The sequence below is a fragment of the Lactuca virosa genome, chromosome 5 (assembly GCF_052849685.1).
Source record: "Lactuca virosa cultivar CGN04683 chromosome 5, Lactuca_virosa_CGN04683_v6, whole genome shotgun sequence".
NCBI lineage: Eukaryota > Viridiplantae > Streptophyta > Magnoliopsida > Asterales > Asteraceae > Lactuca > Lactuca virosa.
Window position 1 is genome coordinate 62,919,534 of NC_136430.1, and position 27,028 is coordinate 62,946,561.

Consider the following 27,028-nt stretch of genomic DNA (forward strand, 5'->3'; position numbering starts at 1 on the left):
CGTACCATTATCCGAAGGATGTCACAGATAGTGCTGAAGTTTTTCCATCAGTTGCTCGTATTCCTGATGCAATGCTTAAACGAGTTGATCCTTCGAATTCTGTCTTGGTGGCATATTTGAAAACCATTGATTCTACAGTCGAAACTGGCATTCTATTGGGAAGAGATGATAACAAATTCAAGAAGACGAAGAAGACTGAAACCAAGTTAAAATCTTCGAAATCTCTAAAGAAGAAGCATGAAACAGTTGAAGTGTCTGTTGCTGAAACTCAAGTGATTGAGCCTATAATTGAAGAAACACAAGAGAATGTAGTTATTCCTTCGAAGACTGGTATGTTTCGAAGAATAAAAATGAAGTCAACCCATAAAAGCAAGTCTCCTATACATAAAGTGGTTCGAAAACCTCAAATCACTCATCAAGGTGTTTTAATTAGAGAAGTACCAGTACCTGTTTCTCCAGTGTCCAAGAAACGAAGGGCTGAGGATATGGCAAAACATTTGTCCAAGAAGAAGAAGAAGAAGACTCGAAAACTCGTGATTTCGACTGAGTCAACAGAAGATGATGAGGAAAGAATTCCAGAAACCCCAGAGTTTACTCCTCACGAAGAAAGTTCAACTCATGAGCAGATAATTGTCATACCACCCGAAGATTCGGTTGCCAAATCAGTTTCTGAGGAGGTACGAACTTCAGGCATCCCTGCAAACGTATCTGATACGGATGCAAATGTCAATATGGGTGATGGAGATGCGAAGAATGAAGATCCAGGTCAATCTACTTCTGTTTCCTTCGAAAGTCTTGTTTCTTTACCACCATTCACTATTCCCACTACTTCAACCACTGATTCTCCTACATTCGAACACATTATCAATCAACCATTCACTTCTATTTTTTCTTCTCAATCCACTGACACACCCAAACCGACTTCGAATGTTCAAGAAACCATTTTTATGGAGACAGAAACTGATACAGAGGGGTTTGGAGGCACGTTTGAGGAATTGGAATTTCATGATGAAGAAGAGAAGTTTCCAGATCATATGCTAATGACCATGAAGCAATTTAAAATTCTGAATCAGAAGTTGAATTTGATAATTCAATCTCAAGCTGATTTGGGGGGTGGATCATCTATTTCAAGTTTGGAGGTTGATACTATGTTGAAGATGTTCGAAGCCAGAGTTGTGAGCAAAATATCTGGAATGCTTACTGACTCTGAATCAAGAATTTTGGAGAAAGTTGATCATAATGATCAAAATAATGAACTTCGGATCAATTCTCAAAATTCAAAGTTTACAAGTGATGTGAAAGAGTTGAAGAATGTCACAAAGGAAAGGCATGTTCTTTTTGTTCAGGAAGTGAAGAAAGTAAGGGAGGATGTTAATTTGCAAATTCGTGAACTTCGTGAAGACATGCAAAAAGAAGTTGCTTATGTTCAACAAGATTATGCATCTTTGAATCAAAAGGTTGATATAATTTGTGACGCTGTCACCAAATTTGTCAAATTGTATGAAAGGTTGAGTCCTCAACTTACTCAACTTTCAACATCTGAAAGTGCAAACTTTGAGGAGGTGATTACTTTGCTCAAGGAGTTAAAATAAATTTCTGACAGGCCAGTTTCCTCTTCCCTGATTACTCCTGAATTTTTATCACAAAAGTTTATCCAATTCGAAGCCATTCTCAACAAGCAACTTGCTCCTCTCTTTCGCATAACAAGCCTTCTTCCAACAACAAATGCCCCACCTGTTTGTTGGGTTTTGAGCATTCTAACACTCCTATGGTGTACATGCAACCCTATAAACCTTGGATCTATGTTTTCTCTATTATACATGCAAATATTAACTATTCCAAGGTTTCATCTATACTACAAAGTTCTAGTTAGATGACATACCTTTTGATGTAGCTTGATGTCTTCAAACTTTAAGATCTTAGCCTCAATAGTGTGGAAGCCTCAAATGGAATCACAAATCACCAAAACACCTTGGAAGAACTTGAGAGAATATGTATGCACACTAAAATCGGCCCACTCTTATTTTCACACACTTGTGCCAATTTTGTGAGCCAAGGACCCCCTTTATATATTATGGAGGATTAGGGTTACATCCATGTAAACCCTAATACCCATGACCTTTCATTTACATAGGATCCATGGGTTAAAAGCTCCATGGACCATCCATGAAAGCTTAGCCCAACCTAAATGAACTTGGCCCATTCCATATATATAAGAGTCCATATTTAATTAGTTCTTTTTGATCACTTAATTAATTCTAAATTAATTCTTGATCAATACTAATTAAATAATATGATTCCATATTAATATATTAGAACTTATAATATATTAATATAAATCATAAATATACTATTCTCAAAAGACTATCCATATAAATTGTGTCGGTGAAGTGCAACCCAAATGGACCATGTCGGGTCGGGTCAAGTACATACCAAATATAGTTATGGACTTAGACATTAATCCAACAGTCTCCCACTTGGATAAGTCTAAAACTATTATTGAGTATGACTTCAAAACCTAACTGGCAATCGTAGCTCTTAAAGCCGCTGTCGAACTCTGACCTTGTCAATGACTTGTCCATTAGATAAGTGATCATATATTCCTCCATTCTACATATCATATGGACTGAGACATGGATTATAATCATTCTCTCTGTCCATTTGTTGTTTCCCGATTTTCGATTTATGATGACTAACTGATTGAACAAATCAAATCAGTCCTGGCTTGGCCAAGCACTCACATGTGTCATCGCTAAATCATCGAGGGGCCCACATATATCGCTTTTATCCCTAAGGTAAAAGGAATGGATAAACTTCGACTCATATGGCTTGTTCTACTACTTGTTGAATCATACACAAAGGCACGTTTTATAACATCGAGTTACCAAATGCGTTTTCGTGCAATCAATGTATAACCAACTCATAGTAACAACTCATATCTCTAGGTTTGAAGAATATAAGATATTATCGTCTCATGATCACTCGTGATAAAATCCATGAAGTGATTCAAATGAGCGCGGGTTGAATCCAATACTCATAACTTATGAGCATTCATGAGTGTTGTAGCACCACTTTGTCCACCAACTTGGACCTCTACAAACCAACCCATGACAGTCTTGATTCATATCTACTTCCAACATATGACCGACTGTGGATGGTTTGAATAACTTAATCATTCAGGAAGAGCGACTTAGTTATTCTGGAAGTCAAAACATGCAAAGTGAAACACAAGAATAAATGAATCAAATATGGTATCAAACCCTATGAATATAAATAAACACTTTTATTTATCACCATATTGATTACTCATTATTCATTGTTTCGGTTTTATCAACTTTATACTTGAATTAAAAACACTAGTTGTCCCATGCTCCAAGCATGTACACTATGTTTTTCTTAAACAATAGCTTTGCCATACACCAAGTATGCACTCTATGTTTGTATATGATCCTTACTTTGTGAAATAAACCAATTGAACATAATTTCAATGATTCTAATTTCACACTCCCAAATCCTTATCGAAAAATGTGAGAATTTCAAATTCCTATCATTTATCGAAATCTGTTTAGATTTTAAACTTATATGCACTGACCCTCCTGTAATGAATATGTACAAAGTCACAAAGACTTGTCAACAGTCATTATAAGGTATTCCAATGGAGATCAACTCCATGGAAACTAAGTCTCATATTCAAAGTACATTGCTTTCAACATGCTTCTTGCATTAAGTTTTCTAATCTTACACATATAACTTCCACCTATGGAGACAACTCCATATTCTCATTTTGACTATCACTTCTGAAAAAGAGCTGCCTCTCTTCAGAATATGTCAATATGGTCCTTCCAAAATTAGCACTATACTTCCAACTGTCCCTGAGCAACCAATCTTTGGTAAACCTCAGATTGTCCTCGACAATTGCTTAATCATTTTAGTCATATCCAATTCTAGACCTTTTCCCTTCTTAATGCCTCTGGGCATTTGGAAAAATTTAGAAATGACAAATATTATAGCACATGCAATCGATCCTGTACCCAAAGCAAATGGTACACGATTCATGATGTCTCACATAAAGACATGATTCTAGACTAGTCTTTTGCTACAATATTTTTATTTGCCATGTTTTCAAAATTTGATTATGAAGAGGGATGCCGTAATCATAATCGAATTTTGAGAACGCAATATATAAAATTTCCTTAAGTTGAACCAATCCAACATGAAATTCATATATATATTCTTGACTAAAGATGATTAAGGTCTCAATCTAAGCCTTTAGAACTGAAATGAAGTATATCCTCTCCCTTAATTATAGCAAAACAACTTTTTCAATCCCTGCAGCCTCACGAATTGAAACTTTTGTTTTCTATAATTAACATTGCTAACTTGCAACACTAACAATAATTATCATGCTCCCACTAACATGATGATTATTAGCATAACACTTATGCTCCCACTAGCTTTGACATGTACTCAGAAATCAGCTGGACTTCTAGAAATCAATACTTTATTGACTTTCTTACCAAAGTTCAGATTTCTGATACGAGATGCTTTGATAAAACTTTATCAAAATCATACACCTTTCCTTAGATAGCATGCATGTGTGTCTAAACAATTTCAGAACTATGAAAAGGGATTCCGTAATCATAGTCTCAATTGTTTAGACCTTTTACCATCTACTTCAAATCTACTTGGTGGAAGTGTTTCCTCACCATCATTTTCATGAATCGGAGAGAAACCTTATGACCCTTAGATTTTATAGTGTATGTGTTCTTATCCATGTGAATCGTCAAAACCATAGTCACGAGACAAGGATAATGACAAATCCAAACTCATATGGACTGAACTTATGCAATCTTAACTTCTTGCCACCTGGCAGTACAGGGCCTGCCATTGCTTCCAAGTTGTTATGCAACCAATTGAGAACTTTCACAACTCCTATGCAAAGCCAACTTTAACTGGAATGGGCACAGAATATGTCAACACGATAGGTTATAAACCTCAAGTCGTGTGCTAGTGAAGAACCTCAAGTTTTATTCTTGATTAGTTCTTGAAATTCTTTTTAGGATCTTTAAGACTCCCACTATCCTCTTGACATATAAGACTATCTTGCCAAATATTCAAGAGATAGTGCAAATTCTTTATCAAGACAAACACTTCACACAATTGGCCTTAGTTGGTCTTTGTTTTATCCAAAACATCACAACTTACCAATTTCAAATGTACAAGAGTAGGACACTTTTACTCTTACATTTGACAAGTGTTTTAAACCTTTCTTTAAGATATGTCACTCAAGTTACAATCTTGGAGTATGACTCTAAGAATTGTTTTGGAACGAAGTATGACTCGTCTTCCTGATCTAACCATTTCAACAATTCATGACTCCTCTTCTTAGTCATAAGAATGCACTAAGATGACCTTTAGAGGACTAACTGTGATATGATTTCTAAATCATTAAGATGATCACAAACATGATACTAAAGTACTCTCCCATCTTTTCAGATTTGAGAAACTTTTATCTTTCTGCCTAATTTGATTCTTCCCATTCGTTCTGCCATACATTGAGACTTTTCCAATGTTTCAGAATTATACTTAAACTTGTAAGTATAACCATATTTACTAAACTTTAGTAAATCAAATAGTCTTAACGAGCTTTGTGGTGGACATGACCAATGCACAAGAATGTGTACTCGATCCCTTTAGTCCTTCACTTGACTCACACATCCATGTGAACAACTAATTAGTCTTGATTTTCCAATGCTTGAAAGTTCTCATTCATCATACTATTCAACTTGCATGATTCCAAGTTTCGGTCCAATTGAAACTTGGGTGATGAGGAACTTTCCTGATTTGGTAAATTTAGACACTACCACAAATGAAAGAATCAAATCCATTTTCCAATATTGCTGTCAGTGAAATCATATAAGCAACAATTTTCCACAAATGCCATTGTAAGGATACTTCAAATAAATAAAATTAAACAATTTTCTTTTATTTTAAAACTTTGCGGAAAAACTTATCCTTACAATCCACATGGAAAATTGTTGTTATATATTCCTTAGCAATATATCATAACTTCTTAAGCAACTGCTCAAAATTCTGATGCGATCGAAATCCACCTTCGCGATCAGAATCAACATATACTTCCTTTAAGATTTCTCTCTATTCTTTGATTCTTAAAACATCAACATGTGACCCAGTCACATCATGTAATGAGGATCTCAGAATAGAACTTAACAGAGTTAGATAATGGGCTCTACCTGATGTAGAGTCAAACTTATTGACTTTAACATCCTTAGGTAAATTTGGCAGCTTTGCAATCAACGCCCCTTCCTTTGGCAAAATAAACATATGGACCCTTTGGTAATGAGACTATCTCAGACTTAGCCTTTCTCTTTACCATTTGGTCAACCGGGTTGACTATGGCCAATCCCTTTCCATTGGGAAGAGTGCTTTTTCTGGATTTCCAGTGTCACCATTGTCACTGTCCATAATTTTTTTTTTTTTGGGAAGTTGATCTTCTAATCAAATTTGCTTTACTATCGTTCCAAATCATTGCTGATTCAGCAGCACCAAGCAAATAGATATGATCATTAAGGTTCATGTTATAGTCTGTTTCATAGTAGTCCCAAAGGAACTCACTATGTGACTTAGAAAGTGATTGAACATCCAACTTTCTCAAGACTTTGACACCCAACTCTCCCGGCTTGTCAATATGTGACTTCATCTCTAAGATGTGATCACACATAGACCTTGCTTGCCATTAGGGCTTGAGTGACCTTGAACTTGTGGGTTAGGGAGAATAATTGGAGGAGGTGGAGGAAGAGAAGTATGACTTCCATGAGCCAAACTCGGGAAGTCATATTCATTAGGAAAGCTTGGTTTGGGAAGATCATTGTTGTCTAAACCAGACATCAACAATGGGAGAAATTCACGTAAAGTTGATTTAAGTCCTTAATATAACACCCAATATGATATATTAAGGCTAGGACCCAACAAACTATTTTATAACTTGGAAGAGGGATGTCGTAATCCAAGCCATAAAATATTTGAAGGTAGGTGAATGACGATTCACCAATTTCCACCAAGATAAACGAAATGTATTATTAGGTTTTAATTGGTTTTGAAACTCCTAGATTCTTTTGAGATTCATTGAACTTTTCAATGGCATGTTTCAATCTCGAGTGTGCCCTTTAGGTTTTATGACTGGGATGTCGAGGATCACAAAACAAGGTGTGAAGTAACCATGCAAATATACTTGGTACCCTTAATATTTACCCCTCAATCGATGTGTCGGTTAACCACACACGCTCCAACGATACTATGATAAACATTAAGTTACCCTTTGCCTACCTTGTTAAGTCCAGGTTAGTGTGCCGGTTAACCACACACGCTCCACTAACAGCTTAAACAAAGTGCAAAGTGTAATTTCATGGATTAGCACCTTATTCACATTTTCCTAAGTAACTAAGATTGGGAATTTATAAGTGTTTAGTTACTTAGTATTTATCATTATACTTATAATGAAGGGAGAATTATAGTCCTTGTCCTACCTGTTCGGCTAACGACCCTCCACCAGTCAAGGAAGCGGTGGGTGAGAGTGGACACCCATTAAACTGCCATTTTATAGGCAGTAACCTTATACCCCCCCTTACAGACCGGCTTCGTGAATGAGGCCTACTAATGGTAAGACGACTTGCTCTTATACATATAATATATTAAACTTTTAATATTATAATAGTATAAGGGTGTATTTTAGACATTTAAAATACTTGGTGGTTTAATCTATTAATTAAACTATACTCTTAATTTAATTAAATTTAAACCATGTCATTATGGAATTATTAATTCTCTTTTAATTAAACACTTTAATTATCTATTAATAAAGTCCATAAGAGTTAATTGAATTATTCAATAAAAACATCATAATTCCAATTATTAAATTCAAAATTAAAACCATTTAATTAATTGTTTAAGTTATGAACCCAAGAGTTTTAGAATTCAATTCTTTTTTTTTTATCATAAAATTTTTTTTCCAAATTCCAAAACTTGAGGGCAAGTTTTGTAACTCTTGAAAACTTTTGGATTCCATAACTTATGGAGTTAAATACTTGTTTTATGATGAAACTTTTCATGTTCCATAACTTAAGAACAAGTTATGGAATTCTTTAAAACATTAAGACCAAGTTTTGTAACTCCATAAAAAACTTTGAATCAATTTTTTTAAAAACCTTTTCATATCCATAACTTATGGAGGTTTCAAAAAACTCTTTAGATCAAACTTTTAAAACTAATAAAATAATCATATAATTTTATCTTTTACTAAATTTGACCTAATTCAATTCATATAGCAAATGATTCAAATTTTACAAATAATTAGTTTTTCACAAAAACAAGTAATTATCTTAAAATTTGGCAAACGTCATGTTTTTTTTTCCTTTTTTTTCCAACTTGAAAATAAAACATTTGCATCAATATAACAGAAAACAACTCATGGCTCTGATACCACTGTTGGGTTTTGAGCATTCTAACACTCCTATGGTGTACATGCAACCCTATAAACCTTGGATCTATGTTTTCTCTATTATACATGCAAATATTAACTATTCCAAGGTTTCATCTATACTACAAAGTTCTAGTTAGATGACATACCTTTTGATGTAGCTTGATGTCTTCAAGCTTTAAGAGCTTAGCCCCAATAGTGTGGAAGCCTCAAATGGAATCACAAATCACCAAAACACCTTGGAAGAACTTGAGAGAATATGTATGCACACTAAAATCGACCCACTCTTATTTTCACACACTTGTGCCAATTTTGTGAGCCAAGGACCCCTTTATATATTATGGAGGATTAGGGTTACATCCATGTAAACCCTAATACCCATGACCTTTCATTTACATAGGATCCATGGGTTAAAAGCTCCATGGACCATCCATGAAAGCTTAGCCCAACCTAAATGAACTTGGCCCATTCCATATATATAAGAGTCCATATTTAATTAGTTCTTTTTGATCACTTAATTAATTCTAAATTAATTCTTGATCAATACTAATTAAATAATATGATTCCATATTAATATATTAGAACTTATAATATATTAATATAAATCATAAATATACTATTCTCAAAAGATTATCCATATAAATTGTGCCGGTGAAGTGCAACCCAAATGGACCATGTCGGGTCGGGTCAAGTACATACCAAATATAGTTATGGAATTAGACATTAATCCAACATTGTTTTCACAGGGGTGCAAGGGGGAGAAAGAAAAACTGGAGAGTCGAAGACTAGTGGTGAAGATGCGAAAGTTGTAGGAAAAGTTTTTTCTTCGAAGATCCCAACAACAAAGCCAGTTATAGTTTCTGCTGGGATGGTTACTTCAACAGTCGTTACAACGCTACCTATTACAAGACCTATTTCGAAAGGAATTGTGATTGGTAAATCTACGAAGACTGGTGAAAGTGGTTCGAAATCAAAAGAGGCAATTGACAATCCAGCTTTGAAAGATAAAGGGAAATCGATTGTAGTGGAATTGTCAAAAGAAGAAAAGAAGGCTGCAGCAGAACCTGAAATCGAAAAACTGAGGTTGATTCAAAGTATTATGGCTCAGCGTGCTGGTGATCCGAAAGGTATGGATAAAGGTGATCCATCCAAACACTACAATTACGAAACAATCGAGGCCAAGGTAGCATATAATCACATGTATTCATTTGAGAAGAAACCAAAACAAAGTTATTTGGTCACGAATACTGATGCAAGCCAGCTGGATTTTCCAATAAACGAAATGATGTTCATCATGCCTCAGTTCAAAGCTGAAGGAAACTTTAAAGGAAAGGATGAAGGTATACACATGAAAATTCGTTTTCATGCTGTTCTTGCAAAAGCCCCTGAGGAAGTGTGGTCATTGATTAAAATCAAGAAAGTGATCAGTATGAAAAAGGATGTGGTATTCGAAAACACAGTCCAAAATTTCAAGTATATGGTTGCCAGGGCAAATGGAAATATTTGTGAGTTTACTGTTGCAGATTTTCCATTGATGAACTTGTATGATCTTATACAAGTTGCATTAATCTTAAAAGACAAATCATTTTCATACCTTCAAAACACAGAACCTGATGAATTCAAGCTTAGGGTTGCTCACATCAAGATTTTCATCGAAAATTACTATGAGTGCTTGGCTCTTACAGATGTGGAGTTAGCTACGGCTAAAGGTATGGAAATTAAAGTTTCGATGGCTCCTACGAAGACTCAGGCAGAATTGAAGAAGTATGCTGATGGAGAAATTTGCCTGAAGCCTTTTGGAATGGTATTCGCAGGAAAAGACAAAGCTGGAAAAGCTAAACGGTTCTTATTCCAGGCATGCGAAGTGGAGAGATATTCAACATCTCAATATACGAACTTAATTGTTCGTATGAATCATTGCAAGAAGAACAATGAAGGAGATAAGAAAGAACTGAAAAAGATTATCTCCTGGTACACGGAGATTCGAAGAGTGATGCTGTATTCCATCTAGCTTCTTACTAATTGAGTACTTCGACTATGATTACAAAGGGGGAGATTGTAAGGGTCGAATTGTTGTAATTAGTCGAAATGTATTTTGAACTCTTCGAATGTTTTGTAATGTCTATGCCTTAGTATATTTTTTATACGCTTTCTGTTCCCTATAAATAGGGTTATTTACTAGAGTTAGATAAGAGTTTTTACAGATCTGTCTATTGTACTCTGTAAACATTCGAAAGCGTAATAGAGCTGAAACAAGATCATATTTACATCCGGTGTTCAATCTCGCATTCTTACCTGAATTCATACTCTGATTAATTCAATACTCGATTCTTTGATTCATCAATCTGCTCCACCCCGGATTTTTTATAAAAACACGCCGCACCCTCTAACCGAGAACTCGCACCCACTGATCGAAAAGAGGTTGTTGGCCGCAAACGATGACTGCAAACGAGGAACCGCAAACGCCTGTTGACCGAATACGTGCGCAACTGCTGACCGCAAACCGTTTGCGACTGTAAACACCTCGGACTGCAAACTCTCTTCGGCTGTAAACGCTGCTGACCTCAAATGAGTTTCCGGCTGCAAACCCTTGTAAACCCTAGCTGCTGACCGCAAACCGCCGCCACCCCTAGCTGGTTACGACCAAAAAACACGATTTTTCACCTTTTTAGCTCCAAAACTCGATCAAAAACTCATTTTTATGAAAAACACGAAGAACAAACTCCCAATATTTTTTCAAAAACTATCCAAAAACGTAAAATCCTTCAAGAAAAAGTGCAAAAACACTTCATATCTTGCCAAAGAGATTGATACAGTCCAAGCTATGATACCAACTGTAAGTCCCAAAATTAGCTTGATGTATCAATCCGATCCACTTGATGGTTCGGAATCCCAATCAAGTGGATGATGCAAGATAGAATGGAGAAGAAGAAGAAGAAGAACTTGATGAATCTATGGTGTATTCAATAATATGAATGATGTTCCATACACATAAGATCCACACACACATACACTCTTATTCTCTCTAGTTTCTCTCTCTAGAACACCTTGATTTACACAAACTTAGCACTTATACTTGTGTTCTCCTCTCAAGGCCTACACCCACTCCTTACCCCTACTTCTATATATATATATATATATGGACCGCAAAGCCAAGGCCCAAACCCAATGTTAGACCGAAAACACATGGTTTTCAGTCCAAGCTACAATTAAACCAAATATTATTTTCGGCCCAAGACTAAAAACAATAAATGCTTAGAAAAGCAAAGTATAAACCATATTTTTGACCCAACAGTCTTTCTTTCGAGAATCGCAATCGGCCTCTCTATAAAATTCAGGCGCTCATCGACCTGAATATCATCCAAAGGAATCACCGCAGAATCATAGGCTACACACTTTTCACAACTGAAAGACATGGAAAGACTTGTGGATCTAACTGAGCTCATCAAGCAAATCCAGTTGATATGCAACCTTGCCCACCCGGGCGGTAATCCTGAAGGGGCCAATAAACCGGGGGCCCATCTTTCCCCACTTCCAAAACCATATGACACCTTTCCAAGGTGACACCTTCAGAAGCACCAAATCCCCCACCTGAAACTTGAGGTCTGAACGTCACCGGTCTGCATAACTCTTTTGTTGGCTTTGCGCGACTCGAACCAGTCGCGCACTTGTTGTATCAACTCAGCGGTCCTGAGCACCACTTCAGTACTCCCCATGACCCAATGCCCGACCTCTCCCCAACAAACCAGGGTCCTATACCTCCTCCCATACAATATCTCGAAGGGCGGTCGATCAATACTGGCATGATAACTATTGTTGTAGGAGAACTCATCCAGTGGAAGGTATGTATCCCAACTCCTGCCAAAATCTAACATGTACGCCTGGAGCATATCTTCTAGCGTCCGAATCGTCCGCTCACTTTCTCCATCGGTTTGGGGGTGGTATGTTGTACCAAAATGCAGCTGAGTACCTAACTCTTTGTGAAACTTCCTCTAAAACTCGGAGGTGAATTGAACATCCCGGTCCGACATCATTGAAACTGGCACCCCATGCCGAACCACCACCTCCCGAATGTAAAATGTCAGCCAATTTCTCAGCAGATATACTCTCGGAAATCGGTATGAAGTGAGCACTCTTGGTCAATCTATCAATAATGACCCATATAGAATCAACTTTGTACGCTGTCCTTGGCAGCTTTGTGATAAAATTCATGGTGATCTCTTCCTATTTCTACATGGTAATAGGTAACAGTTGCATCTTGTCGTGGGGCCTCTGGAGTTCGGCCTTGACTTTCCGACAAGTCAGGCACCGTTCTACAAACCATGTTATCTATCTTTTCATATAGGGCCACCAATAACTTAACTTCAGATCCCTATACATCTTCGTGGCCTCTGGGTGGATCAAAAAAATCGACTTAGGAGCCTCTTCTAACATTGTTTATCTCACCCCACCAGTAGTCAGAACCCAAACTCTACCACACTGAATCAACAAGCCTCGGCCATCTCTGAAAAATAAAGAAATTTGTCCCATGATCCTCTCTGCCTTCTAATTTTCCTTTTTTAATCCTTCCACCCGAGCCTTCTTGATCATATAAAACATAGGCGAAATAATAACCATCATTGGACACATATCCCTGATTGGTGCACTCACTGCCTTACGGCTCAGGGAATTGGCCACAAATTGGCTATACCAGGGTGGTATAAGATCTCACAATCATCATCCTTTACCACATCCATCCATCTCCGCTGCCTCATATTCAAATTCGGTTGATCCATGAGGTACCTCATGCTCTTATGGTTAGTGTAGATAGTACACCTAACCACATACAAATAGTGCCTCCAAATATTGAGGGCAAAGACTGATGGGTTTTGAGCATAACAACAATTCCTAAGTGTGCATGCAACCCTAATGCTTTAGATCTAGGTTTTCTCTAGTTGAACATGCAAACATTGAACACAAAAGAAGAAACCCTAGGTTATATGTATTACAATCAAAATTCACATAATAGGGATTAAAATACATACCTTGATTGTTATGTTGTAATAACAATCTAAAAACCTTGCTTTAAAGACCTTTGGTAGCAAGCGTCACAATTGTCGCGCCTCTAATGGCTCACAAACAAACCTAGCAACCAAAGATTACTATAGAGAAAGAGAAGGGAAGAAGAATTTTGTCCAAGAGGCTTCTTGGGAGAGCATAGCCGAAATTCCTTATGGTGGAGGGTTTATATATGTGTTAGGAAGGTATTGGATAAGGCAGGTATCTCCAAGATAACCCCAATCCCTTAACTTCCTCCCTAAGGCATCCAAGGAACCCTTAGAGCCCAAGGAAACCCTAGGAGCATCTAGATTTCGTTCACCCCCCCCCCCTTAGGGAGGTTCTAGAATTGTCCAATGCTCAACTATTGAACATTGTCACCTTTAGTCCCTGCAGTTTCAATTAATTCCTTTAACCTCAAAATTAATTCCAAATTAATTTTTGATTAAATATTAATTAAACAATATGATTTCTAATTAATATATTATTTCCATAATACATTAATAAACCATTTATTTTGATTTCTAATTAATTTATTAACCAAGTAATAAATTAATAAATCATTCTTCTCTCTCTAAAAGTTATCCTATTCAATTGTCAGGTTTGAAGGCAACCCAAAAGGACATTGCTACTATCAATTCAAGTACATCATACCAATTATAGTTATGGGCTTAGACACCTAATCCAACAGTCTCCCACTTGGATAAGTCTAATAACTATAGTTGCAAGTATAACTTCAAAAATTGACTAGCAAATTTTAGCTACCAAAAGCCATTGTCGAACTCTGACCTAGTCAGTGACATGTCCTAAGATAAGCGATCAAATATTCCTCCGTTATACAAGATATCGTATGAACATAAGATATGGATTATAATCATTCTCTCTGTCCAAGATTTGTTTCCCAATTTCTGATTTATGATGACTGATATCAGACTACTAATTGAACACATCAATTCAGTCCAGGCTTGGCCAAGCGCTTCAGATGTCATCATCAAATCATCGAGGGGCCCACATATATCGCTTTTTCCCGTTTAGGGAAAAAGGAACGGATAAACTTCGACTTATATTGTAACACTCCGTTTATTTATAAATAAATAAATGAATTAATGAATGAATAGTAGCCCTAAAATCAATAATTATATAACAAGGTGTTGGTCTCGAGGAGTTAATTGTCATAATTTTAGAAGGCGGGGATTAAAGTGTAAGTTTCGGAGTGGTTTCGTAAATATTTATGAAGGCATGGACCACTTGGTAAATTATTGGGACTTAAGATGGATAGATTTTGGGAAGCAAGGGCTAAATGGTAAATTTTAGACTCAATTTGTAAAGAGTTTTGTAGGCAGGGGTTAAAAGGGTAACTTATGGACTCATTTTGAAAGAGAAGGGGGAAGGAGGGACCAAATATGTTATTATGGGATACATTCATAAGGGGCTCGGGGTATATAAGACTTGTCACCCTGGTTCTAAACCCTAACCCTAAAGAAGTGTCAGCCGCCACCCCCACCCTTATACCTCCCACCACCAGCCGCTACTCCCTTGTTTCTCCGACCAACCAAGACACCAGCGAACCATTGTTGTGGGCGAAGGCAACCACCATGGGTCCGCGACGTATGAGCTACGAAGACCGGAGTGATGTCGCCGCTGTACCGCCACTGTGAAGAAGATGAAGCCACCGCCGGATGTCGCAGCTGCCATTCCCAGCAACGTCGGTTGCTCCTGTGCCGTCAGTGAAGATTGAACGGACACCCTCCTCTATAGTTGTTGTTGCTGCTGTTCGCTTCATCCCTTCTCCTCCATCATTTCAGCGCTACACCACAGCCACGACCCGCTGTCCGCTGTCTGCTGCCATCGCAAGCCACCGCCTGCCGCCACAAGATTGCCGATGGGGTGCGTTTTTCATGTTCAACTCGGGTTGTGTGTGTTATGTGTTGCTGCTATAAGACGAGAGGTGTATGTGAGTGGGTTTATTTAGCCGGAAAAGCCACCAGCACCAGCACCATGAGGTGGTGGCTGCCACCGTCGGCCACCACTAAGGTGGTTGTGTGTGTGTGTGTTTGTATTAGTGTGTGTGTGTGTTATTTGGGGTTTAGCATTGTAAATTGTAACTAGAAAGTAGAATAATAAAAAGAAACTCATAACTACCACCGTGAGGTGGTGGCTGCCGCCTCCTGCCTCCACCAACCACCGTCTTGGGTGGCGGTGTGCTTTTGCTTGCGTTTGGTTGCTTTTGGATGCTTGGACAAAAATGGACTAGACACCATAACCACGACCGTGAGCCGCCGTTGACCACCACTACCCGAGGTGGTATTGGGTGGTGCCCGACTAGTGAAACCCTAATGGGCCTAGTGAAACCCTAACGGGCCTAATGAAACCCTAATGGGTCTAACGACTTAGCTATTGGGCCTATTGGGTTGGAAACCCTAATTAGGGTTTAGAAAACCCTAATTTTGGATATATGGGCCTTGGACTTATCGGGACCCACATTTGGGCCATTCGAGTGGAATTGTGAATTACACCCAATCACACCATATGACTTATCTAGTAGAGTGAGGGACTTAATGTATTAAGTCCTTAATAGGTTAAGTGAGAAACACTTAACCCTAATTGTCATTTTATGTGAAACCCTAGTTTCACTTGGGCTTTGAGTTAGGCCTTCCTATTGGGCTTTGGTGATTGGGATAATAATGGGCCATCTAAGAACAAGCAAATGGACTAGAATAATTTAATGGGCTTTAGGGCAAGGCCCATGTGAGGGGTTTGGGCCCAATTTGGAAAATTGGGCCATAGATGGGCCATAATTACGCCTTTATGATTATGAGATATTGGGCCATTAGAAATGCCAAATGTTTGGACTGGACTAAATAGTTGGGCCTTAGAATAAGACCATGTAAAGGTTTGGGCCCAATTTAGAAGATTGGGCCATATGTTGGGCTTTGACTCCTAGTTGACTTTTGGGCCTTTGGATTGGGCCTTGGGCTCGAATAAAGATAAGTTAGGGGTAAAGTAGTATTTACCCCAAGTATGTGCTTATGGTTATGTGTTGGAACCCGATTATTAATTGGGTGTCATTTTGATGTTGACAGATCGGGAATCTGTCATCCAGTAGCTACAGTTTTCGTCTGCGGGACTTCAGCAGTGCGAGGTGAGTTACCTTCCAGTAGAAGTAGGTCTAAGGCCACAATGTCGGCCCACTAGTAGGAGATGTATGTTAGATAATTGTTTTTGTGATAATTGTCTGGTTTGCTGCTATCTGATATACTCTGTGTGCTAGGGTGCTCTGTTATACATGTTAGTAGTAGTAGGGGTGAAATAGTCCCCGGTTACCGGTTGAAAGATACCGAAGGGGTAGTCACTACCCTTGCATGCCTAGCATTATGATTATGTTATGTTATTATGTGATAGTAGTAGTTAGGGGACTAGTCCCCGGGCCTGGTTGTGCTAACTGGCAGGGTAGGTCAAGCACCCCAGAACTGCTTGACATGGGTAGGTCAGGCACCCCAAAATGGCCTGGCAGCCAAATTTTTTTGACGTGGGTAGGTCAGGCACCCCAGAATGGCCTGGTAGGGTAGACCAGGCACCCCAGAATCGCCTGGCAGTATGTGTATTGTATGGTATGTGGTATGATGGGGGAACTCACTAAGCTTTGTGCTTACGGTTTACAGTTTTGGTTTCAGGTACATTGTTTCAAACGAAAGGAGTCGGCTCGATCGCAGCGCATCACACTATGTTTGCCGCATATGAGATCTTTGGGATTACACTCTGATATTATTTTATGATAACATCTTTGACTACAGACACTTTGATTTTGACATGAGAGGTTATTATGGATGTATTTATACTTATGGTTTTATAATAACTTATTTAAAAATGAAATTTTTGGCCTTGAATTTTGGGATGTTACATATATGCTTGTACTATTCACTCATCAAATCACGCACAACAATACGTTTTATAACATCAAGTTACTGATGCGTTTATGTATTATCAATGCACAACTGACTCGTAAACAACAACTCATATATCTCTGTTTCAAAAATATAAGATATTATTGTCTCAAAATTACTCGTGATAAAATCCATGAAATAATTTTTTGAGCGTGGGTTAATCCAATACTTAAATCACCATTTCAAAAGTACTCATGAACATTACAGCAAAACCATTGCTATGTCTAATCCCCATAGACAATCTACAATTCAATTCATGACGGTCTTAATTCGCTACTTACTTCCAAAAGTACGATCGACTGTGGATGTTTGAATAATTCAATTATTCGGGAATTAAACATGTGAAGTGAAACACAATAATAACCTAATTAACTATGGTCTCAAAACTATTGAATATAAATAAAACACTTGTTATTTAATCAACATATCAATTAGACTGTATTAATTGTATAATGTTTCGATTAATCAACTAATCACTTGAATTAAACATCAGTCATACCATGTTCTAAAGATGCATACTATGGTCCTTCCTTTGCAAACAGATCAATTTGACATAATTCCAATGATGCTCATATCATAATTCCAAAACCTTATTACAAGTGTAAGAATTCCAAATTATTGTCACTACTAAATGTGTTAGAGTCTAACCCTACATGCAATATCCTTTTGTGATGACGTGGCGTTAAAGTCACCAAGACTTAGTCAACCATGTCACAAAATGTTCCATTGAAATTTCGTTACTTAAAACAATTTCATGGTAGTGAAGTATCAAATTCAAAGTTCACTCCTTGAACATCCTTCTTGCATTAAAGTTTCTAACTCACATGTAGATTTCAATGACCAACTCCCACAATGGAAAATTTTCCATATACCCATATTACTATCAATTCTGATCAAGAATTATCTCAATCTAAAACATGTCACTATGGTCCTTCTAAATTTATACTTCCAACTGTCTTTAGCGAACCTCAGATTGTCTTTGACAGTTGTTTAACTACGTTAGTCATATTTGTTCTAGTCCTTTTTCCCTCTCAATGCCCTAGGCATTGGGAAAAATCAGAGCGAGCGGATATTATAACATATGTAATCAATCCTATATATGAAGCACATGGGATTCGATACATAATGTCTTACATAAAGACATGATACTTGATCAGTCTCTTGCTAATAATATTTCCATATATCGAATTTCCTATGTTGAATTATTTCAACACAATATCCACATATGTCCATGACTAAGTTCCATTAAAATCCCTCAATCTAAACTTTTAGATTTGAAAATGAAGTATGAGTGTCCTTCTCCCTAAAAAGTTTCTATAGCGAAACAATTTTCAAATATAGCAACTTGCAAATTTGAAATCTTTGTTTCCAACAAATAGTATTGCCAGCCTGCAACACTCAGCATAACAATTATGCTCCCACTAGCATAACAATTATGCTCCTATCTGCATAACAATTATGCTCCCACTAGCTTTGACATGTATCCAGAAATCAACCGGACTTCCAAAAATCAATACTATTGACTTTCTTACTAAAGTTCAGATTTCTGATATGTTGTGCTTTGATAAGTCTTCATCTAGACTTCTCAAGATCATACACCTTCATTAGATAACATATGTTCGTGTTTAAACCCTTTCAGAACTACAAGTATTGAACGTTTAAACTATTTCTTGCCATTTTTCACAATTCGAACTATGAAAAGGGATGTCGTAATCACATACGAATTTGAGAACGCAATTATCACAACTGCTAACCATCAAGAATTTATTCATGTTTAATTGTCAATTTTATTTATGGAATCTGACCCACGATCCCAAATCTGACCCACGAACCCACCAACCTGTGAACCCGTATAAATAAATGGGTTTGCGGGTCATATATGGCTTTATGTTCCAAACCCGCCAACCCGTGACCTTTATATTTAAATGGGTCGTGTTTGGGTTAACATATTTTGACCCGCCAACCCGCCAACCCGCGACACGCCAACCCGAACACGACACGATTGCCATGCCTATTAGTGAATAATCCTTTGAAATTGTCAAAAGAAAAATATATTGATCACAATAACTACATTTTCTGACTATCGGGTTTTTGCTCACAAAAAGACCTATTGAGTGGTACCATAGTTGGACATTGAACATCCAATTGCCCACAAAAAGGCATTATAGTTGTTTACCACAGGGAGCAATTGTGAAATTTTGTCTAATATTATTAGATGAGCACATTTTGTTAATGGGTTATGAGAAATTTTGTTTATGATAAACCAATAGAATAACATTTAAGAAAAATGAACCAAATTTGAAAAGATCAAAAGATTGACTAAGAATAACATAAAATACAAAAGATTGACTAAGAATAACATAAAATAGCAATCAATACTAAACGTTTACGAAGTTAATAAATAACATTTTATGTAATAATATGATTGATGAAAAGTGATTATATAGAAAGATAATATCGGTAACAATTTATAGATTAAATTGCAAAAATGGTCCCTGTGGTTTGTTACTTTATTTAGGTAAGGTCCAAAAAAAAGTTTATTAGCAAAAAAGATCCCTATTTTGTGGTTTTGTTGTGGTTTTGATCCCTACTTTGCTTCACGTAAGCGTGTCATCTCCTGAATTCTCGATTGTTACCAATTGTCAATAGATTAGCTCTCACAGTTGGGTCTTTTGTTTTACCATAGACTTTACTTTCTAAACATCAACATAGCAATGAGTTTCTTTTGCCACCTTCCTTCAAGCCGATGCGGCGATGCGCTGAGTTGAACTTCGACCAAAGGTATAAGTATATCTATTATCTAATAAAAAAAAATTGAGCCCAAATTCATACCAACACATAACAAGTAGACTTTCAAACTGTTGCCCTTTGGCCCAGCTAGCCCAGCCCTATAATACACATTAGTTCTAATATCTAACTTTGAGAGCCGATGGCGATTAATTAGCATTAGAAATGGGCCGTGATTAACATAACAAACGTGGGCTCAACAATCCATTAACACCCTCGAACGAAGTCGAAGGGGCCAGAACTTCACCGGCTCACCGGACACCGGAGAGAGAGATCAGGAGCGAACAAAGCCACCGAAGCTGCTTCCCCCAACCAACAAGTAAGTCCGAATTCCCTTACTTTTAGTCGATTAAGCCCTAATTTCTTGTTTTGTTTTTTTTTTATCGTCGATTTAAAATCTCAATCTGCATCATAGATTCAAATCCAATGTAACAAGAAACCTAGATATGAGACTCAGGTATGAAAGATATCATATATGAGTGCTTTATGTGCCTGAATTCTCGATTGTTACCAATTGTCAATAGATTAGCTCTCACAGTTGGGTCTTTTGTTTTACCATAGACTTTACTTTCTGAACATCAACATAGCAAGATCAACTTTTCACAATTTTGTTGTTCCAGTCTTGTAGCAGGTTATACTGTAATGAAATCCAGCTTTTGAGTGACGTCCGATAGTCATCAACCCTAACAGAGGGCACTATGATCGAACCTCTCCCTTTAGTCTCCTCTCTTTCTCCTGCGGTTCTCTCTTTCCTTGACACCGAACTACACACTACTGATGATCTTCAAGAAGCTTCTAGACTAGTTTCTGAGTTGCAGAATGATTGTCATGTCTTGGATCAGAGCCTCACAGATTTGAACCAAAACCTCGGTACCTATTTGCTTGCCTACTCTACACACTCAGATCAAGTGGGTCTCCTCTTTAAAGACATAAACACCAAATTGAACAGTTTCCAACCTTCTATCTCAGGTCAGTTTTCCATGTATACATATTCAATGTTCTATTAACAAGATAAATATCCTTTTTTTTTTTAATAATTATTTTGTTGTTTACTTACCTGGAATGTGTGTTCAGATGGAGAGAAAGGAGAGAAAAGGGAAAAGTCAGAAACTTTTTTGGGGAAGGAGTTGCCAGCACTTGCTCGTGAAGTGGCTAGGGTTGAAGCAGTTCGAGTTTATGCTGGTGAGTTATACTCCACTTTACTCTCTTTATCAATATAGAAATCACAATAGAAAGAATCTTATACCACTTCCATTTTCATTTTCTTTTTTGATCATTATGTATTTCAGAAACAGCATTAAAACTTGATACATTAGTTGGGGACATTGAAGATGCTGTCTCTTCCAGTGTAAACAAAAATTTAAGAAAGCAAACATCTGCCCACAATTCAGAGGTAATGAAATAAAAAAAAATTGTTAAAATGCTGCTTCTTTATTATGAAGTAATGTTTTATAAAACTTGTTTACAGGAAGCGCGATTTATTGCCATTAATGCCCTCAAACTAGCAGAAGATGTTCTAACAAAAGTATCAAGAACACGCCCTCAATGGTCCCGCCTTGTTTCAGCTGTTGACCACAGAGTTGACCGAGCATTAGCCACTTTAAGACCTCAAGCAATTGCAGACTATCGTTCCCTTCTCACCTCTCTTCATTGGCCCCCACCTCTCTCCACTTTAAATCCTTCCAATTTAGAACCAAAAAAATCACCCGAATCCACAAATCCCCTTTTCACAATGAAAGGCGACCTCAAAACCCAATATTGTGACAGTTTTCTTGCACTATGCAAACTACAAGAGCTACAAACACAAAGAAAAATCCGACAACTTCAAGGGCATAATGGTAATCTTGAAATCACTCATCAGCCACTTTGGGCCATTGAAGAGCTTGTGAACCCTATTTCAATCGCATCACAACGCCATTTTTCAAAATGGGGAGAAAAACCCGAGCTTATTTTTGCTTTAGTTCATAAAATAACTCGGGATTATGTTGACTCAATGGATGAGTTATTGCAGCCTTTAGTTGATAAAGCGAATCTTTCAGGTTATTCTTGTAGGGAAGAGTGGATTTCAGCCATGGTGACATCATTATCAACCTACATGGCAAAGGAGATTTTCCCAATATATATGGAAAATATCACTGAAAACCGAATATCATGGCTACATTTGATCGATTTAATGATTTCTTTCGATAAAAAAATCAAATCTCTTGTAGCACAATCGGGAATCATGTTGGAGGAAGATGTGAACATGCAAAATATTTCTTCTTTATCTGTGTTTTGTGATCGACCTGATTGGCTTGATTTATGGGCTGAAATCGAGTTCAGTGATGCCATTGAGAAATTGACACCTGTACTTGAAGATGAGAAAAAATGGTCAACAGAAGTTGAAGAATCAGTCAACATTTTAGGTTCAGAAGGTTACAAATCACCCGCAATTTCAAGTGCCTTTTTAAGACGCTTATCGTCGATAATCGAACGGTGTAGATCACTGCCAGCTGTCACAATGAGAGCAAGGTTTCTTAGGTTAGCAGGTGCACCGATTGTACACAGGTTTTTGGAGTTTTTACTTCTGAAATGTCAAGAAGCTGAAGGGTTGACCGCTTTGACCGATGATGATGCTTTGATTAAAGTGACAAAATGTATAAACGGGTCCCGTTATTTTGAGTCTGTTTTAAAAGAGTGGTGTGAAGAAGTTTTTTTCCTTGAAATGGGATCAGATGGTGGTGTATTTGATGATGAAATATGTAAATTGGAGGAATTTAGAACCGAATGGGTTGAGAAGTTATCAAAGGTTGTTTTTCGGGGTTTTGATGCTTGTTCACGTGAATATATAAAAAATAAAAAACAATGGATGGAAAAAACTGAAGAAGGTTGGGGGGTTTCCAAATCTTTTATTGTTGCACTTGATTATCTTCAGGGTAAAATGTCGATATTGGAAATGAATTTAAATAAGATGGATTTTGTTGGAGTGTGGAGACAGGTGGCGAGTGCGATAGATTTGTTTGTTTTTAATGGTGTTTTTATGGGTTATGTGAAGTTTTCTGATAGTGGTGTGGAGAGACTTGGGAATGATTTGATGGTTTTGTATGGGGTTTTTAAAAATTGGTGTTTGAGGCCTGAAGGGTTTTTTGGGAAATTGAGTGAGGGGTTGAAGTTGTTGAAAATGGAGGATAGATTGCTTCATGGAAGTTTTGAAGGAGGGGAAAGATGGCTGAAGCTGAATGAGATAAGACATTTGACTTTGACTGAGGTCGAAAGAGTCGTGAAGAGTAGGATATAAGATATAAAAAAAAAAGGAATTGTAATAAGGGCAAAAAGGTAATTGTAACTCCCAATTGCGTTGGTCTCGAATCTCGATGCTTATCGTTTCCTAGTGATGTATGCCTGTTTCTTTTTGTTTTTTCTTGTGTTCCTAATGTCATGATCATTTTCTGGTAAGTAAATTACTAAATTACCAACATACCCTTGTGTTATTGCAAAGCTAGAACTTGAAGATGGTAATACTTGTGACACAAGGTCATGGTTGTTTGTTGCTTGAAGCCCACAACAGACAACCTTAATAATTTTAAGTTTATTTAGAGTCATTGGGCTAACATATAAACCCATCAAGAAATCAAAATCATTAAAAGCCCAAACAGTAAACGGATTGATTATGCAGCAGAGCAAAACAAAACACATCCAAGAACACATGTTTCCCAAATCAATCAACGTTATTTAACTATCCTTTCAATCATTAAAATAAAACGTTAGAATCAATGATATTAGGTTGATTTTTTTGAACGAGATAATTAATTTGTTCTAGTCATTTATAATTGGCACAACAGAGTCTTTAAGTGGTTATATATATGTTACAAATGTGCCCGAAATAGTGCAATACAAACTGATGGGTATTTTCACTTTATGCAAACGTTGATTAGATCACGATGGTCAACCACGTATTTGACTTCCTTCCAATACTCAATTTCAATATAGTTTACTAATGTTCATGAGCTTTTTCCCATTGAGAAACACCAAAATAGACACTATTATATTAATACCTGTATTATTTAAATAGCTATTATCTGTCTGATTGAGTCCAACAACCTACACAGAAAGTGTACATACATGGGACAATCAGATAATAAGACAAATAACATATGCATCTGCTTGCCTTTGTGAACACCCTCACACACACACACACACACACACACTATTGTTGCAGAAAATCTCTGAGAATATCAACATCAACACCATTGTTTTCCATAGAATCCAGTAGTTCAGATAGCCTTTCCCCTAGCTTATCCCCCTTTCTTCTCAGGCTCTTTATGTAATTGCATGTCTCTTCAAGAACCTTTGATGCTGATACCTATTTCATTATATATATACCCATAAAATAAAAACAGTGACTACTTGTCAATTATCTAGATTACCAAAATAAAGGAATCATAACAAGTGCAAATAGGTAATTGTAACTCCAAGTGTATCATCGTTTCCTAGTAATATATCACATATGCTTATGCCTTTTTTGTTTTTTCTTGTGTAGGATTCCTAATGTAATGATTAATTTTCTGGTAAGTAAATTACTAAATTACAAACATACCCTTGTGTTATTGCAGCTAGAACTGGAAGATGGTAGCAATGCTTGTAATTTTGACACAAGGTCATGGAGCTCATCGTCTTTTTTGTTCCTAGTAGCTCTTGTTCTTCGGGTAGACATTATGGCTCTCTTGGAATCGATTGGGGAATTGTTGAAGTTGCAAAAGTGAGTTGCTTAAAAAGGCAATGAAGTTTGTAGGTAAAAGACAAATTTAGTTAGAAAAAATACCAGCAGTCTTGTCTGCTGCTGATTATATAATCTTGTCATGGGTCCGAATGTTTCATTCTACTGCCTTTTATGGGCCCACAACATTTATGGGTCTTTCCAATTAAGGTCTATGGGACCCTCTTTGGTTCAGTCAATCCTGATATGTTTAACCTTGTTTTTGACACGTGTCAATTGTTAGATTGAGGGTCCATCGTGGGTAACTGAGATGTTTGAGTACTACCTAGAAGATACTTGGCTTCATTAGCCCACTTCTTGTCTACTCATATGTCTTGTAAGAAGGTGGGCTTTAGGTATTCCAATTTACCATTAAATAACGAAATTGATGTTCATACTAGAGCAATTTTCATATAATAATCTATTCCTCTTTGCATGATTTTCGGCATCACACATGCTTTGAATTTGTTATTTAGTTGGGTTTAATTGCTTTTGTATACCATCTACAGAACTAGATTGTGATTACCCATTCCACATTGGTTATTGAGTTTGGTAGCGTCTCATATACATTAATTAATTAACATGTTTGTTTGCCATGTAGAAATGGTATAAAAATATTTTTTATAGGCTGATTTTCGTTGTTCTACGAGGATTTATTGTTCTTTTCGTTACTTGATGGGATTGAATAATATATTATAATAATAAGTTAGTTTTATTTATACATATTTCATTAACAATAAAGATTCTACTACTTAAATTTAACTATTTTCTTCTTTTCTAAAATAACTAAAAATATTCTTTATTATAAATCTATTTTAAGATTTAATGGTATATAGTTTTTCCTTAGCAATTTCTTTTTAAAGCGATAAGGAAACTTTTTTTGGTTACTGAAATACATATTATATATATTTTTTCAAACGTAAATAAGATATGTTTTGTGTGCAATTTAGTAACATATAGTAAATGCATGTGAGGGAGGAATCTGCGATTTAGATTTATAACTTATCGTCTACTTGAAGGAAATGTTTGGGACGCATTCTTTGAGATTGATGAACATAATCTATTAGGAGACTGATTTATATAGTTCAAATAATTTTGCTTTTATAAAGGATTTACATTTATTTATAATTTGATTAACTTACTTTTCAAATTTCATATAACAAACTTGTTTGAATGAGTCATTTCAATTTCATTATTTTAAAACCCAATTAAGATTCTATTTTTGAACGGCGGGATCATGGTTGAAAATTAACGAAACGAAAAAGAACACCTTATGAAAATTAAGGAAACGAAAGAAATAAGATTATTTATTGATCATTTTATTCTATCAGATAAGAATAGCACGAACCATTCTATTTCTAATGACTTCTTATAATGGTTTTCAATTTATTTATAGATTATCGGGCCAACATATATATACCAATAACAGTCCAAAATAGTTTTGACCCATAAAGAAAACCCGAAACAGTAAACGGTTTGATGATTTCGTCGGTTTACAACTTTAATAATCTGAACACACTCTCATTCTAAAAAATGAAAAAAAATAAATAAATAAATAAAATACGTACCTGAAATAGAATTGTGTTCATCTCAACATCTGCCTCCGCTCGCTTAAAGTCTGTTATCCACCATCTGCCGTTGTTCCACTTCCACTCACCTACAACAACCACCTCCACTCAGGCCTCAGCCAACTAACCTCCACCCACCACTGCCAATGTCATCTCCTTTTTCTTTAGCAAATACCACTGGCACAGTGTTACTCCACTAGTTATCTCAAGTCAACTTGGTTCTAAGTAGATTTTGGAATTTTGATAGTCGAATACCATGTAGTAAATGAAGCAAGAAAATGGAAAAGGAAAAGGTTAACCGTGAAAATTATGCAAAATATCTGAGATCTTCCTCATGTGTGTCATTTTATGCAAACTTTTCACAAAAGTTATAACATTTTATGTATCGATATATAATAGATTGGTTTGATTACTCAAAAGATAATTACATAGTAATATATAGAGATAATACATAAACCTT

The 27,028-nt window shown here is 36.6% G+C and overlaps 1 protein-coding gene and 1 long non-coding RNA gene across 4 annotated transcripts; one reads left to right on the top strand and one right to left on the bottom strand.

Moving 5' to 3' along the window:
* The first annotated feature begins 20,447 nt into the window (after positions 1-20,447).
* Positions 20,448-25,395, top strand: MAG2 (RINT-1 / TIP-1 family). 3 transcript variants are annotated; one of them, XM_079050850.1, is made up of 6 exons: positions 20,448-20,584; positions 20,886-21,234; positions 21,340-21,447; positions 21,555-21,658; positions 21,734-23,580; positions 24,858-25,395. In XM_079050850.1, the coding sequence occupies exons 2-5, from the start codon at positions 20,964-20,966 to the stop codon at positions 23,540-23,542; spliced, it is 2,292 nt and encodes a 763-aa protein (XP_078906976.1). In that variant the 5' UTR covers positions 20,448-20,584; positions 20,886-20,963; the 3' UTR covers positions 23,543-23,580; positions 24,858-25,395. The 3 variants fall into 3 exon arrangements, with proteins under 3 accessions (XP_078906976.1, XP_078906975.1, XP_078906977.1); XM_079050849.1 differs by lacking the exon at positions 24,858-25,395 and having other exon boundaries at positions 21,734-23,662; XM_079050851.1 differs by lacking the exons at positions 20,448-20,584; positions 24,858-25,395 and adding an exon at positions 20,600-20,722 and having other exon boundaries at positions 21,734-23,662.
* LOC145114767 (uncharacterized) lies at positions 24,263-24,950 on the bottom strand. The gene is made up of 2 exons (XR_013711201.1): positions 24,842-24,950; positions 24,263-24,607 (listed from the first exon to the last, which is right to left on the bottom strand). It is a non-coding gene; the product is annotated as an uncharacterized LOC145114767 (long non-coding RNA).
* Positions 25,396-27,028: the final 1,633 nt, after the last annotated feature.

Excerpts from the sequence above, each read along its gene's own strand:
- MAG2 (XM_079050850.1), top strand. The coding sequence starts at position 20,964 with ATGATCGAACCTCTCCCTTTAGTCTCCTCTCTTTCTCCTGCGGTTCTC. Across the intron at positions 21,235-21,339 it reads TTTCCAACCTTCTATCTCAG|ATGGAGAGAAAGGAGAGAAA; the intron begins GTCAGTTTTCCA and ends ATGTGTGTTCAG. Across the intron at positions 21,659-21,733 it reads CATCTGCCCACAATTCAGAG|GAAGCGCGATTTATTGCCAT; the intron begins GTAATGAAATAA and ends ACTTGTTTACAG.